Source organism: Aedes albopictus, chromosome 3, assembly GCF_035046485.1.
Source record: "Aedes albopictus strain Foshan chromosome 3, AalbF5, whole genome shotgun sequence".
NCBI classification, from domain to species: Eukaryota; Metazoa; Arthropoda; class Insecta; order Diptera; family Culicidae; genus Aedes; species Aedes albopictus.
Window position 1 is genome coordinate 243,346,151 of NC_085138.1, and position 15,701 is coordinate 243,361,851.

General features: G+C 36.9%; 1 protein-coding gene across 2 annotated transcripts in view; it reads right to left on the minus strand.

The window, feature by feature from the left end:
* LOC109412618 (phospholipase B1, membrane-associated-like) overlaps nt 1-15,701 on the minus strand; it is a 48,239-nt gene that overhangs the window by 9,590 nt on the left and 22,948 nt on the right. For both annotated transcript variants that reach the window (XM_029868569.2, XM_029868568.2), the window contains exon 2: nt 9,237-9,774. In XM_029868569.2, coding sequence (XP_029724429.1) covers nt 9,237-9,555 — 319 coding nt within the window. In that variant the 5' untranslated portion in view covers nt 9,556-9,774. The remainder of the gene's footprint in view (nt 1-9,236; nt 9,775-15,701) is intronic.

The following is a 15,701-nucleotide window of genomic DNA, read 5'->3' on the forward strand; positions in this document are numbered from 1 at the left end:
AAAATATATCGAATTTGGCTAGATTTTGAAGCTCTAGAACAAAAACTAACAGATGAATATATGTATCTCAAAAACATATGATTACAATCATATTTCAAAAACTATTGCACCATGTTCTTCTAATTATGTTTGTCTCGTGTTCATCAAAAATCGATGGTGCTCTTGAGCAACCATGGGAAGTAGAGGGTTAAAATTGATGATAAGAAAATATGTTATAAAGATTAATTTTCGATTATAAAAAAAAAAACATTTTACATGTATTTCAAACTTTCATCAATTTATTAGTGATTATTTTGTTACTGCTGCTCGAAATATATTTATAGGTACTTAAGTTAAAAGGAGATAGTATAAGTAAACTCAAATTATAATTCTGAAGTTTAGCACGATAATAAAATGTTGGCTTAATATTGTTTGTATTAGAAAATAATCCCATTGCTATAGCCTATTTTCTTTTTGAACAATTTTAAGTTTTTTTTTAATATGAACACGTTTCAATACATTCACTGAGCATTTCGCTCATTGAAGTAAACACAACAATAGACAACGGACTATCTGCACCGCCCAGTGGCACAGCTGGAAACTTTTCCTGACAAATGCAGCGGGAAGCGAACCCGCGTTTATCAGAACGATGCGATAAAATGCTTGGCGACACTAGCCACACGACCACGATGCCAAATTAAGTCAATGGTTCTCTAATGATCGTTATATGTGTCACAATTGTTAAATGAAATCATTCCATTCGGTTCAATGAATCTGGGGATACAACAATTTAAAAATTGCTATCGAATAATTATAGAGTAATCTCGAAACTCCTTTGAATTTGAAATTCACTGGAACGCCTCTGAGACCCCCTGGAGCCCCATCTATCACCCCTGAAAACCCTAGAGCGCTCCTGTAGCTCTCTGAAACACCCCTGGAATGCTCATAAAACATCCTGGAAAGCCTATGAAACACCCTGAGGCACTTCCCTGGCTCCCTGAAACGCCCCTGAAACCCCATGGAACACCTCTGAAGTGCTTCTAGGACCCCATTAAACTCCAGCTCCAAACTTGCGACCCCCTCGAACATCCCTAGAAAGCAAAGCCATTTCCCAGAATGAACCATTTGCCAAAAAACCGTTTGCCAGATGGACAGAATTCTAAATAATTCAATATTTGCTCTCATTTCTTAGCTTTTCTACTACCGACACAAAATGCAGAAACCGTAGCAATTATTTCTAGCGAATGTGTTATATTTTAGATGAACAACACTAAAGAAATGAGAGAGTTAAATACAACAAATGAAAATTTGATATCATGACGGCCAATGTTTGGGATAGGCAACTTTTTTCTGGAGCGGACCTTGTGTGATGGTTAGAACACTTGACTATCACGCCGAGGACCTGGGATCGAATCCCACTCCCGACAAACTCGCAAAATGTGAGTTCTTCCTTCGGAAAGGAAGTAAAGCGTGGGTCCCGAGATGAACTAGCCAAGGGCTAAATATCTCGTTAATACAGATAAAAAAAAATAATGCGGGGCAAAAGTTCGCAGTGGGTCTTTTTCTGAGCATGAGTTAAGAACCCAAACAAATCTGTATGGGTTCGACACATTATCAGGTCAATGAAATTGGGAACGATTTTGTTATGGTGTGGCAGAGTTATGCAAAAAAATGTGTTTCTAGGTGTTTTGATAGAATTTTTGAACCTTTTGGAATAAGAATTTGTAGTAACACGAAGAGAAAAATCTCATAACCTATTGATGTCAGAGAGTCGTTATTTCATAGTTGTTCGAGAGGTGCACTCGAGTAAACAATAAACTACTAGTGCTTCTTGCAGAAAGGGACATTGTTAAAACCTCGACAGTGGGGCAAAAGTTCGCACTAGATTTCTGAATCTGGTACATCAATATAATTACAGAATCTTTGATGCAGATATGATTTCGTATAGAAACTACTATTTATGTAGGGTGCCTGTACCAGTTATCGCACTACCTAAGAAAAACTACTTCCACAAAAATAAGAAGAAGACCGACGAATGTCGTCGATATGTCAAATGATAGATTTGTTTTCATACTTTACAGGAAAAATATAAAATCTGAGCCAAACCCACTTTTACTATTTATTACGGCGTGTGCCAATGATAGGAACCCTGTACCAGTTATGGACATACTTTTTAATTTCGGTTCCACTTCGCACTATTTACATGCATTCCTTATGGGATTTGCCATAACTGGTACACTATGGCGAAATAGGGTGCAAGGAAGCCGAAATTTTAAGGAAAATGATTTATTTTTATCATTATTTGAGCAAAATGTGAAATTTAAATGAGTGCAATCATCTTTTATGAACGTAATCTATTGTTCACATATTTTATCTTGATGATTTGCATCGTTAAAGGTTGAAAATCAACTATGGCGAATTTGAGGTACTATAGCCATAACTGGTACACTGAGCCTATAATATGTGTAGTATGCACCCTGAAATCGTTCCGGCAGAGGGTTTGATCTTCGTTTTTCTAAGAAGATCGATTGTAATGCAAACATTATGTTCATCCATTTAAATCAAGAAATGAAAAATGGCTAAAAAACATTTTAAAACATTTTCTTCGTCATCCACGTCGTGTCATTTCGTATGTTTCTAAAGGTATTATGTTCATCTACTTTAACGAGGTCTTTTATAGCCTAGTTTGTAAAATCACAGTTATAATTCATCACCATACTGACGGGGATAAAATTCGATTACAAACTACAAAAGGAACACGAAAAAAATTAGTACTACGTTTTGAAGGCAACATGATAGGGACCCGTTTAACGAAGAAAAACGCCTGTGTGAAGAATTAACATTAAGTTACAGAGAACAGACATCCAAGTCCAGTTCCGAAACTGTGTAAGGAATTTAACGGCCATTTGAAATCGGCAACACAAGTGGCAATAGCGTGGCGCTGCAATCAGTTAATTTCCCATACTAATTTAATTCACCACTTGAAATGTTTCAATTCACCACTGACTGTGGCAATATGGTGTTTGGTGGCGTTAGTGTTGTCATCGTGTATTGGTTTGCAACCTTACTCAAGTAAAGATTCAAATCCTTACACAACTTTCCGAATGAAATTTGTTCTAGCCTGAATGTCTGTTCTCTGTGATTAAGTTAAAATCCACAAAAACAAAGAAACTAAAAAAAAGAAGAAAAACGATATTATTATCTTTTCGTGTAAAAGTTAATTTGTAAAGTCTGTTAGGTGCGAACTTTTGCCCCGCATTACTACATTTCACTAGAATTAGTAGAACTTCATGTAGAGTAGCCCAGCCTAAATTTGGATCATAAATAGACTACTAATATATCGTCATTTTTAGGCATCTTTTCAGCTAAACGGTAAGTTAGGGGTCCTCAGTAATGATTATAAAACAATTCTACAAGCTATCAATGTCATCTAAATCCTATATAAACAAAATCTCCTAAATATATACAAGTGCGCACAACAAACGGGTAGTGTGCAACGGTAAACAAATTACCGTCTTACCCTGCTGGTTCGACTCCTTTTAATACGACACTGTTTAATTTGTACCCCGCTTATTCGGCATTTGTCGAATTGAAAAGTATTAAAATGTCACAGCGATGTACACTGTAAATGCAAAACGGTTTGATATTGCGCTTATACTAGCACACGCAGCAGCTCCTCTTGCAGCCGCTAATTCCGAAATTTCTAAGACCAAGGCCACCCGTGGGCTTAATACTACACACGCAACAGCACGTCGTTAACGATTTTTAATTTCGTTATCAACCCATTTTCGCACCGGTCGTTCGTTTCCATGTGAGTAAAATAATGATCGGTCGCCTTTGCACACCGGTGGTCTCTATTCTCTCCGTACCATCGGTTTTTTGCACTTCTATAAATCATCGCAATATTTTGTGTATTTCTATGGTGTTATTAAAAATCTTATTCAGTATAATAATCTGTGCTCATATTTTGAAAGAAGGGGTTTTGGATAAGACTGAAAACTGTTAGTAAAAAATTGAACTCAAATAAATAATTCCTATGGAGATTTGTACCAGTTTTGGTGCGTTTAAAGATATCATTTTCTCAATAATTTATAATTGTATTTAATCCCGGAATTCAAGCAATCTTTTTTTTAATTATATGTTTGTTGCTTACTGTATGACTTGTAGGTTGAATTTTTATCTAAAATAATATCCATCTCTTCAATATTCATGTTGCCTTTCTCGCAAGAAATTTATCTGAATTTGAGGTTATGAGCATCTTTTTTAATAATTAGGTTTATTGAATAATTACATCCCTTGCATTTCCAACACATTTATAACGTAGTTGTCTCCTTTACAACTTCGCGTAGGTCAAGATTCTTGAATCCTGGTCATAGTAGAAGCTGTCTTCTAACAGTCTGCGATAAGTTTGCGCAACCTTTTTTTCATTAACGTGTATTTTAACATCAGCTAATTCTATACTCAGTCATAACCTTTTAGTTACAAAGCATCACTCGCAAATCTTAATATATATTGCGATCTTTTGGATGCTGGTATATGAATATTTTGTTGGAAGCAGATTCTATGCGCTTGAAGTAGACTGCGTATTTGTCAAAGTACATAATGAGCCCACTCTCCTTTTTGGCACTTCATACAACAATTGTTGTATTTTAACATCCAACGCTTTGCTTTTTCTATAACGAGGAACCTACAATATGACAGTCCTGCACACCGCCTATTTTAATTGGTGAAACTTGGCAGCTCGACTACATTTTTTAAAGATTTTTATCGGTATGATTTAGTTTTTACAAAAAGAAATAACTGTAGTGTTTCTATGATATCTGAGTTGAGTTAGGTACAGTCAATGCATCTTTGAAAAATCGTAACTACTCTTATCTAATCTCATACATACGCGGAATCATCCTGGAAAGCAATCGTGTTACTTTTCTTGTCAATACTGATGCTTGCAGCATATCAGAGATATGACACATGCATCAAAGCGGCCTGGTCTACTGCGTTGTATTTACGCGCAAAGATGATTCTTTGAAATACTTGGAGTACAGAATATTTTATTTCGGCAAGGTACTTCTCGAATTTACAGGGGAGGAAGGATGCGTGGACGGTGAAGTTACCCATTTCGCACACTTTCTTCCTAATGTCTCGTTTATTTAATTTATATTTTTAAATTTATATTTAATAAACCACTTACTGACGACCACCATTTTCAAAAACAGCAATCAAACCAAAACTCTTTTGCCTTTTTGAAATATACACGACAAAACGAAACGCGAGGCACAGCTCTTTCAAAGCGGAGGATCTCAGCCCAGAAAGTAAAGAAAGGAAACCTTGTGGTCACTTATTACCGTCAAATAGTTCCTTTTCGGGTTAGAAAATACGCACATCTTCTCACCGGAATCTGCGTCGGATGACGATAATTTTGAAACTTGTCGGAACGAACTTCGCGAGTTATATATTTGGACATTTTTCCAAATGTGCGAAACTAAGCTTTACTTGCTGCGTAGAAAACCCGGCTAAAACATGTACGTGTTAAAACAGCAAAATTCATTGAATCACTATACATTTCTTCAAATATTAGTTTCGAAACGATCGGCCGAATCAAAAATAAAGGTGTGATTATGAGCAATCGTAACTATTTTTAAGAGAAAATCAATACATTTTTGATATGCATGATCCTAAAATTGGCGAAGAAGCGAAATTTTTATTCATAACATACTTAAGCAAAGCTTGTCAATTTAAACCTATTATTTTTCTGCGTTTGTATTGTCACTCTATCACAATTCTATGTCAGACAATTTGTTGTGTTATTCGTGTAACGATCTATGATATTGATTGGTTGAAAATTTCAAATATTTGATGCAAACTAAAATAAATTCCTACCTATACAAAACAGGAAAATCATTCTCTAGAAACTATATACCTGGCAACAAATCCATACTCATGTTCTTTCGTCTCCTCTTTACGCTACCCAGAGAGCTAAACGCGAGAGAGCACACGAGCCTACGGATAGAGACCGTACTTTGCGTGTCTCTATATTCTAAGCCCTGCTACGAACCGTACGTAAACTTTTCGCTTTCGAGCCCTACTTAGCAGCGACCGGTGCGGTTCGCTTCTTTGTTCGGGGCTCTACTTAACGTTAAAACGCTTGATTGAGCCCATGAGTGGACTTGGTCTAAGTGCGTGATATCCGACACTCAAACCGCCTGGGGACCAACCGGAATAAGCTGAGGATGGCAACAGTCGGTGTCGTATTAGCGGGGCAATACGGTACCCAACGTGGTACACACAAAACTGTGTTTTAAGAAAAAACAATTAATTTTTATATAAAAAGAACCAACAGCAGTTTCCCCGCACACAGTACTACCGGTGTTGGCTAAAACTTATCACTGACCCTTATTTACCATTTAGAAAACAGTGAAATATTTTTTACTGCTTTTGAATTGTTGATTATTATTGTTACTATTATTATTATTATTATTAATATTTATTAAAGACTCTTTACCACTTATGTGGCATTCGTGTCTGGTGGATTGTTGAAGGTTGAATAAGATTGAAAGCGATAATTTAAATTTTGAACATTCATGACTTTGAAAAATGTACTGCTCGTGCTGAAAAAATCAACTTTTTGCAACTCGTTACATAAATAACTATAAGCGATTTATGTTAGGTTCGATATTTCCCATACAAGTCACCCTCCAAAAGTTGCATGCAAGTTTACTTACTAACATAAAATGCTTAAATCTATCGACTGCTTCATAGCTAATGCTGAGTTCTCGCAACGGCCGCTCAACTGAGTGTGAACACGATATTCTAAAATATAAAAAATATATATTCACATAACGATAACACAAAACAATTAATTTGATCTGAACATATTAATAAATAAATACGAAGTATGTAAGAATTGTACTGTGTAACACTTTAAAGCAAAATAAGTAAAAAAATCGTGCATTTAAATTTGGAAAAGCAAAAATTAACATGTATCTTTTTTTTTGTCTGTATTACCCAAGCAACACACTTGGACATTAATAAGTTCCTGTAATTTGTATGCAACTATATTGAAAGTTATGCCTTTTGAACCAATCGTCTTATTAACGACTAAATTGCAACCAAAAAAGCGCAAGAGGTGGAGCCAATATAAAACATCCATTCGTGATATGAACGGTTTTAATACGCAATCGATTTATAACCGAGATACAACTTATAGTCGACTTAAAAAATGGTGACCGATTCGACAACTAGTCAGCTAGTCACCACATTCGTCACTGCCAGTAATAATGCATCAACAGTTTCTTTCATCTGATTGATAAATTGTGTGCATAAATATACCGCAAATAAGGCTGACTGAGAACGTCAATTTGTGTGCCGTTCCAGATTTATCGGTAAGTTACGCATTTTAGCTCCGTATTCTCAACGCGCTTCAGTCTACCTATCATTTTGCGAGTGAAAATTTAGGCATTTGTGGTAAAAATCAACTCGCCATATTGCTTTGACGGAGTGCATTTCAGTAGCTTATTTAATGCACCCATAAAATGCTGAATATTAATTTCAGAATTTAGAAAGATACTATTTGCTAAATCATGTCTATAGGAATCCGTATTGACAAAATACAACAATGCTGCACGCGGTACACGGAACCACCAAACTACCCAAAATTGGATGCTTATGACGCAATCCCATAGTTCGGCTTAATAAGTCAACATTTGAGTGAATCGGTTAAACTCACGCAAGGTAAATTGCCTTTACCTCCAGCTAAAAATATACTCAAGAGTAGGTAAATTCAACCCAAGACCACCTTCATTCAATTAAAATTTAGGTAAATCTACATTTACTCAAAATTGGCTTATTGGCCTCAAGGACTCCCGTTGGATAGACGCATCCCTGTTTATTTACGACAACATCTGTGGGGGAGAGAAGAAAAACAACCTAATTTTGGGAAACTAATCAATTTGATATACTCATTTTAGGGTAAAATCGCCCCAAAATAAGGTAGTTTGAATTTTCGGTGCAGGACATAAACAACCAAAAAAGCAGACAGTTGGATGTGTACTTCTCATTTACGTCGACAAGAGGCTGTCCATTTATTACGTAACGAAAATTTCACGTTTTTTTGTGAAAAATGTAAACCCATTGTAAAATTTTCGTGGAAAACTCCCAATATTTGTGTACGTTACGTAAGATTTCTTTAAACCTCATATATTCAAATCTTCCCAGTGGTAGATACCAGTCGTTCAGTACTGAGAAAATGAGGCAGAATTTTTTTTTATTTGGTCAATATTATACTTCTAATCAGATTTTTTTTCTATTTTACCACTTAAATTTTATAAAATTTGGAATATGTAGATAAATTTATGAAGAAAATGTTACATTTTATTTGTACATGATTTCGTTATTTTTGAAACATTTTGGTTTTTTAAAGTGCATTTTATATTTTTCATAGTCACAAAAACATTTTGCTGCACATTTTGGAACTTCTACCTCTCCTGTCAAAATTGTTCGTTATGTTCTAAATAAGTTCCAGGTGCAACATGTTTATAACAATCAGAATCAATGTTTTGGTTGATTTGGTTCGTAAACGGTTGTAACTAAGATTCGTTGAAACAATCAGATTATACTTCAGTTACAAATTGGTTTCGCAAGTTTCAACTAATGATGACGTTTGTTTTCATTTTGGTAGTTGTTATAAAACTGTTACACCTCAGTTTGGCATTAACAACGGGATTTTATTAGGTTTTAATTTTGTTTGTTTCATGAAAACTCAGTTGCAACATGTTTGCAACGGTGATCATTTCCATTTTAGTTGCAGGTGCTACTTGGGTATCGAGATTTTTAACCCTAGGCTAGTTCATCTCAAGACCCACGTTTTACTTCCCTTCCGAAGGAAGAACCCACATTTGTGACTGATGTCAGACAGAAAAAAGCTGAATGAAACTCAAATGTCTTTAGTCATTATGCTAACCGGCTGCTTGAATATGTATTGAATTTTTTTTCTTCGAACCAACAAGTCGTGTCGTGCATCTTGCACTTCGAATCTCTCGCTGTGTTATATCGCACGCGGAACCCTGTTGTGCCCTCATCGTGAGCATAACCTTGTTCAGGGCAATCAGGTTTCTAAACCATTAATATGTTTCTTCTGAGGTCAAGACCACGTCTATAAAATCCCTTGGTATATAAATGACATTTTAAAGGGAATTTTGTGATATGGTAAGATGTCTGGTTGAATAAGAATTAAATTGAATAAATTAACAGAGTCTACTAACCTGGTCTCAACTTGTGCACACTGGACGGTGGCTCGCGGCTTCTTCCCACCGAAGTATCACAGGGAAAAGGGACACTTTCCGGGACGGGAGTCTGCAGAAAGTTTCCCCTCGTTTTCAGCCCTGTACGACCGGCCATCATCATTGTGATGTTCCTGTACAGGTGGAAGAACAACCGCCACTCGGTGTTGTCGAAGATGGTCGGTCTGAACGCACTGAGCTGGGCATCCACCTTCCAGCGGTGAAATTTATTCTCTTGGCACATCAGCAACAGCAGGATCAGAAAGATATTCAACGACATCTGAGCGAACCACATTTTCATTTGGCTTTTCTTTATTCTTCTTTTTTCTTCGGCCCCTTAAAATGCTTCTACGATCGATGTAACACTAATTCACTGGTTCAGCATCACTGGCGAATCACTTGCACACACCTTATCGCAATATGAACTTGAAACATGCTTCGCTTCACATCATTCGGCCTGATCTTCGGTGCTTTCGGTTTAGCGGTCGGTGGTGGTTTTCGAATGCTCGAAGCAAAATTGCTGCAGGTCATGGAAGATTAAGAAAACATAATTGCGATTGTATTGTATACGTGATTATCGAGAAAAAACATTAAATTTATTATACTGCAGATCAACCTTTTACGCCACGTTGAGCTAGACCATTGTTTTCATTTTTTTGTTTTTATTTACTTTAAAGTATCTTGATTACTTTATGTATCTAACCTTTATGCTCGCGAGAAAACTTTTTTTAGTTGGCAACGTTGTTCTTATTCTTCTTGTCGTGATGTCCCTCTGGGACAAAACCTTCATATTATCTTAAAGTTCTATGGGCATTTCCACAATTATTAAGAGCTTCTCCTGCCAATGATCATTTTGCATGTGTGTATATCGTATGACAGGCAGTGGAGCGGACCTGGTGTGATGGTTAGAACACTTGACTATCACGCCGAGGACATGGGATCGAATCCCACTCCCTACAAACTCGCAAAATGTGGGTTCTTCCTTCGGAAGGGAAGTAAAGCGTGGGTCCCGAGATGAACTAGCCTAGGGCTAAAAATCTCGTTAATACAGAAAAAAAAATCGTATGACAGGCACGAAGATACTCTGTGCCCAAAATATTTAAGGAAATTTCTTTAAGAAAAGTTGGGTTTCAGACTTCCAGTACAAATGTTTTAATTATCTCTCTTACAAAATGTAATTTCGTCGGGGCCCGTGGCGTAGGTGGTCACACGTTCGCTTAACATGCGGATGGTCATGGGTTTGATTCGCAGCCCCGGCACATGCAATTTTTTGTCAGTTGCTCTTCACCGAGAGCGGCTGACACTGACCCTCTTCTGAACCCCATGGCTCAAACGGACCCGGATACCTGGATATCGGCGAACTGCTACTCATAATGGACCCCCAATAGAACTAAAAAGGAACAACGGCCATCCATCATCCTTGTGCTCATCATTCTACCACGTATAGAGTAGAAAAGTGAAAGCAGCAAAAAGGCAACCAGTTCGATAAAGTAAAATAGAGCACATCTAGGCGCTGTACAATACTGTAGATGCAGATGTCAATTGAAATCGCTCACGTAGTGCCCTAGTAGACAACAGAGCTGTAAATTAGGCCTAGTGATTAAGAATTGAAAAAAATGTAATTTAAAGGAATTCAAATTAAATGACACGAAATGACTGAGTTTTGATGACCAAAGGATATTTTTCAACTATGCATCTTGAAATAATTTACGGATCAATAAAACTATTCAAAAGTTTTCCAAACAGTCACCGTCAATACAGGGGACATTCCAAAAACGTGTCAAATGTTTTTAAACTGTTCTTTTGAGTGTAATTAAACAAGTTGTATAACATATCAGCATACGAAAAAAATGCTCTCACATTCCAGTGACCCCAGTGTCGAAACTTCACGGCACTTATGTCCGATTTAAGATAAAGATTGAGCAGGTTCTTTAAGACCCCAGCTGTGGACAGTTCAAGCACCCACACTTGAAATCTGACTTTGGATAAACTTTTTGACTCGAAACTCGATGCGCGAATGTAACCCACACTTGAGAGTAACCCGCGCAATATGGTATGTCAACCAGCCCGCCGAAACGAAGTGCCATTGCTGCTATCATCATTGTATAGTAGACACCGGGTACTAATGGTCCGAAACAAAATCATGATCGTAAGATAATTACCGTCGCCGCCGCACACATGGTTGGTTGGTCGGTGCTGGCATCTCTTTCGAAGTGAATTATGGCGCTCGAGAAGTAATTCGAATTGCTGGTCATACCAAAACAGCGAGAGGTGCTCTTGGCTGAGCAATTGGGATTAAATTTGAAAGCCGACAATTAACGCAGAGGTAAAGTGAACATGTTTGCAAAATACAATAGCACAATCTATAAGGTGAAGAGATACGCAATGCCATTCATTTGATATACGCTGCTTCAAGAGCCGTGTGAGCTGTGGTCAGAAAGTTTAATAAGAAAGCTATATCGATCTGTATAAAAATACTGCATTACATACATAATAAACTAGAATATAAGGTATGAGAAATGAAAAATATCTCAAAAATCCATATTATGCATAAACGCAATTTTTACTGGTTTGCTACTTCTGAATTATGCAGAAGCCAATACGTACAGTATGGCCCAGGAAAAAAAATAGAAAATCGATAAGGAGGTGATTACAAGATATGAATTTGCGTCAAAATATTTATTGGTTACGCATATGGGATCAAGTATCAGTAGGTAGGCTTCAGAGGCACGTATAAGGGATACCTAATAGTTGCCAACAATTTCTTTAATTAATCAATTTTACCTCGAATTTTCGGTGCGTATCGAATCGTGCATAAATATGTACTCCTAAGAACGCGCACGTTTGAAAATAATATCAGATGCTTAGCTATCTAAAACTAAAAAGTGGAACATTTCCGTATATAACTAAAATAGTTCATCAAATAGCCTCACACTGCAAACAGTGCACTGTTTGAAAAATTAAATTTTTTTCTTAGTAATAAAGGCTTACAAATCTACGGTTATAATTGAAACAAAAACGCAAAACTTAAATAGTTTGTTGCTTCAATTATATTTTTTTTCTATTTTTATCGCATACTATAATTTTTAAAATGTCCCATCATTTAAAAGATATCCAGATTTTCTTACTTGTCCAAATCATCATAGAATGCCTGAAGACCTTGGTTAGCTAAAAAAGTGCTATTTTTGATATAAAATTTCATTGAATGTGATTGAGGACAACAACCTTAAAAAACGGCACGTGGACGTTTTTGTCATCCCTATGTTCGACGTAACATTCTCGAAGTTTTATGAATTAAATCAGTCAATGTTCATATGACATTAAGCCCCCCACAATATTATTCAATGAATAAATGCGAGTTTTATCGAGGTTTATCGGTTTGAAAATGGTGTGCTTTATTTGATTTTTTTTTTCATTTTATTTTATGGAACATACTGTATAGGAGACGGGCTTGGTGGTTCAGTTGCTACCGCTTCTGATTTGTATGCAAAAGATTCCTATTCCAGGCTCGGTACACAATGGTATATTATAATACATACCCACAAGTTATGTAATTAGCGAACTGTATCATCAGAATAATCAACATACAATCTATCACCTTACGCCTGGTATCTACTCAGCAACGTCCATCCCCTGCCAAATAACCCAGACACACTCCGCAATCCTAGCATGAGCCTATGCAGACGCTGAGAACTTAACGTGTCGCAGGAAATCTGTAGCAACATCACTTCCTTTTCCTTCCCTACATTGTTGATCATCAATCTGACGTAGCAGGCGTCATTTTCACCTGAAAACAGAAAATCTTCAGCACTCATGCATTGAAGATGCCCGTTAGAATGATCTACACAGCAAATAATTTTGTAATATCCAGGCGCGTAATTTCTGGCGATGTATTCATTTTTGAACGTAATTTCATTGGCTTACATCGTTTTTCAACATTTATCACACTCACTATGTATACCCTGGTTGGCACTAGAAAGTGTCTACAAACCCATTTCAGCAAACACTCAGAAGCAGTATTATATTTATCAACTACCTCACAACTCTGTGAAATAGCCGAGAGGTAAGGGATAGGCCACACAATCAGCGGAACAGTGTACGAATCCATGCCAATATTTTACTTATATATGACTCATCCATCGTTCCGGTTCTAGCGATTGCTAAACCCACTTTCAATCTGCGGCGGCTGATTTGCTGCGTAGAACGGATGTAATTTGTACATCAATTTTACGACGCGACTGATGTGCATCGAACATGATGTGATGTTACAAGAATTTTTTTGCTGCGTAGTCTAGTTAATTTACATAGGTAATAAATACCCTTAGAGCCTGGTATCGGCAACGCCTATTCATATTCTTCAACTTCGGTATTTTAGACTGATGAAAGTCATCCTCCTTCCTATATTTGTCTCCAACCTAGAAAGGAGATGATTCCACAGAGCACTGATCCTTGGGCAGGCGGCGAGTGTGTGCTCTAGGTCCTCCTCCGTATTAGGGCACTAATGGCAGTATGGACTTGCAACTCGGTTTTGACGATGAAGTAGTTGCGCATGAGGAATCTTTCCATTCATGACCAAATAGTACACCGACCGTTTCAACGATGTCAGTTCCTTCACCCCAATGTTGCTCCATACTCTTTTCCAGGAAATATTGGCGTTTTCTTCCATGACTTTTGGTTTTTTCAGCTGCTCTCGGAAGTAGTTATGAAGAGATGAAGCAGATGGGCTTTCTTCTATCGTATTGAGATATACGGTAGAATTTTAGAGATGCTCTTCAAACACGGGTAGAGAGCAGGGATTGCAGCTGAATTCGGGGGATTTTCCAAATGCTGTCTCATATAATGAAAAACTTCTCTAAAAATTTCTCCAGAAACCTGCTTTATAAATTCTGTAACAAAAATTTCTAAATATTTATTCTGATTTTTTCAGGGTTCCCTTCGGAAACACCACAAGGAAATTCTCAAGAACTTTCACAAATAGTACTTGAATGGATTACTTAGGAAGTTCTTCAAGAGATTCCTTCAGATATTCTTGCAGAGATTTTACTACACGCTTTTCGCAGTATTTGTTTTTAAAGCCATCCAAGGTTTTCTTCAGAATTTCATTCACGAGTTTCCTGAAAAATTCCCCCGAAAAATATTTCATAAAGTTTTTCAATATTTTTTTGGAATATGAGCTCAAGATTTATCCGGGAATTCATCATACTATGCATTCCATTGCAAATTATTTTGTGGATTCCTTATGAATATTCTCCAGAAATTCATTTAGGACATTTTCGACATTTGCTCAGAAGTTCTCTCAGGAATCATTTAACAAAAACAAAAAAAAAAGAAATGCATTCGGTAATTTTCTCTATAGTGATTGCTCTACTAGGGGTACAATAAAAATGTTCTAGAAGGATTTTTTTAGAAAACCTTCCACGATAGCACCTTTATCCATGATAACAAGCTTCATCGGGATTTCCTTGAGAAAACTATCTAGAGATTCCTTCAAAAAAAATCAAAGTTCTTTAACGATTCCTTTTGAAATCAACAATCCAAAGTCCTGAGATTGAATCCCACTCCCGACATTCTCATAAAATGCGAGTTCCTTTTTCATAAGGAAGGTAAAACCGTGAGTCCCGAAATGAACTAGCCCAGGGTTAAAAAAAAACACAGACACGTAGAATGCTTCCAGTGAGCTATTCGCTCTTTGAAGGAAGCACGACACTAGACAACGGACTAGCATGCAACGCCCAATGGTACAGCCGAAAATTTTTCCTGACAACTGCGGCGGGAATTGCACGATGCGACCAAATGCTTGGTGACCTAGCCGCACAATCATGAACCTGCACAAGTCAAACATATTGACAATAAGGATAAAAAATCATGTAGAAAGTTTTCCCATTATTTCCTTGGTAATTCCTTAATAGGTTCCTTTGGAAAATCCTCCACGGATTCTTCCGGAAATTGCCCCGGCAATTTCCTCAAAAAGCCTTTAGAAATTTCTTTTAGGATGTTTTATTGCCTTCTCTTCGAATTTCTTCAAAATCTCTATTGGAGATTCCTTTACTGAAATCTTTCCTAGATTCCCTTATACATTCCACCAAAGCTACCTTTGAAAATATTATCGGAGATTCTTTGAGAAAACCCATCAGGGATTCCATAAGAAATTCCGCCAGGGTTTCTTTCACAAAATCTTCTAGGAATTCTTTAAGGACAGACTTGTAAGAATCCCAAAATGGCCGCCACAATGGCAGACTTTGGCACCTACTCACGATTTCGGGCGCACAAATCTCTTCGTAAACAAATCCAACGCACCTGATTTTTTTTATTTTAAGCTTTGTACAAGTGAGCAAGAACAGAATAATAAAATACACTGTTGTTTGAAGCTTGCTTTTTGAAATTTGTGCGTCTGAAGTTCTGTTGCATTTTTAAAGCGGGATTTCAAGATGTTTGTCCTTAAGAAAT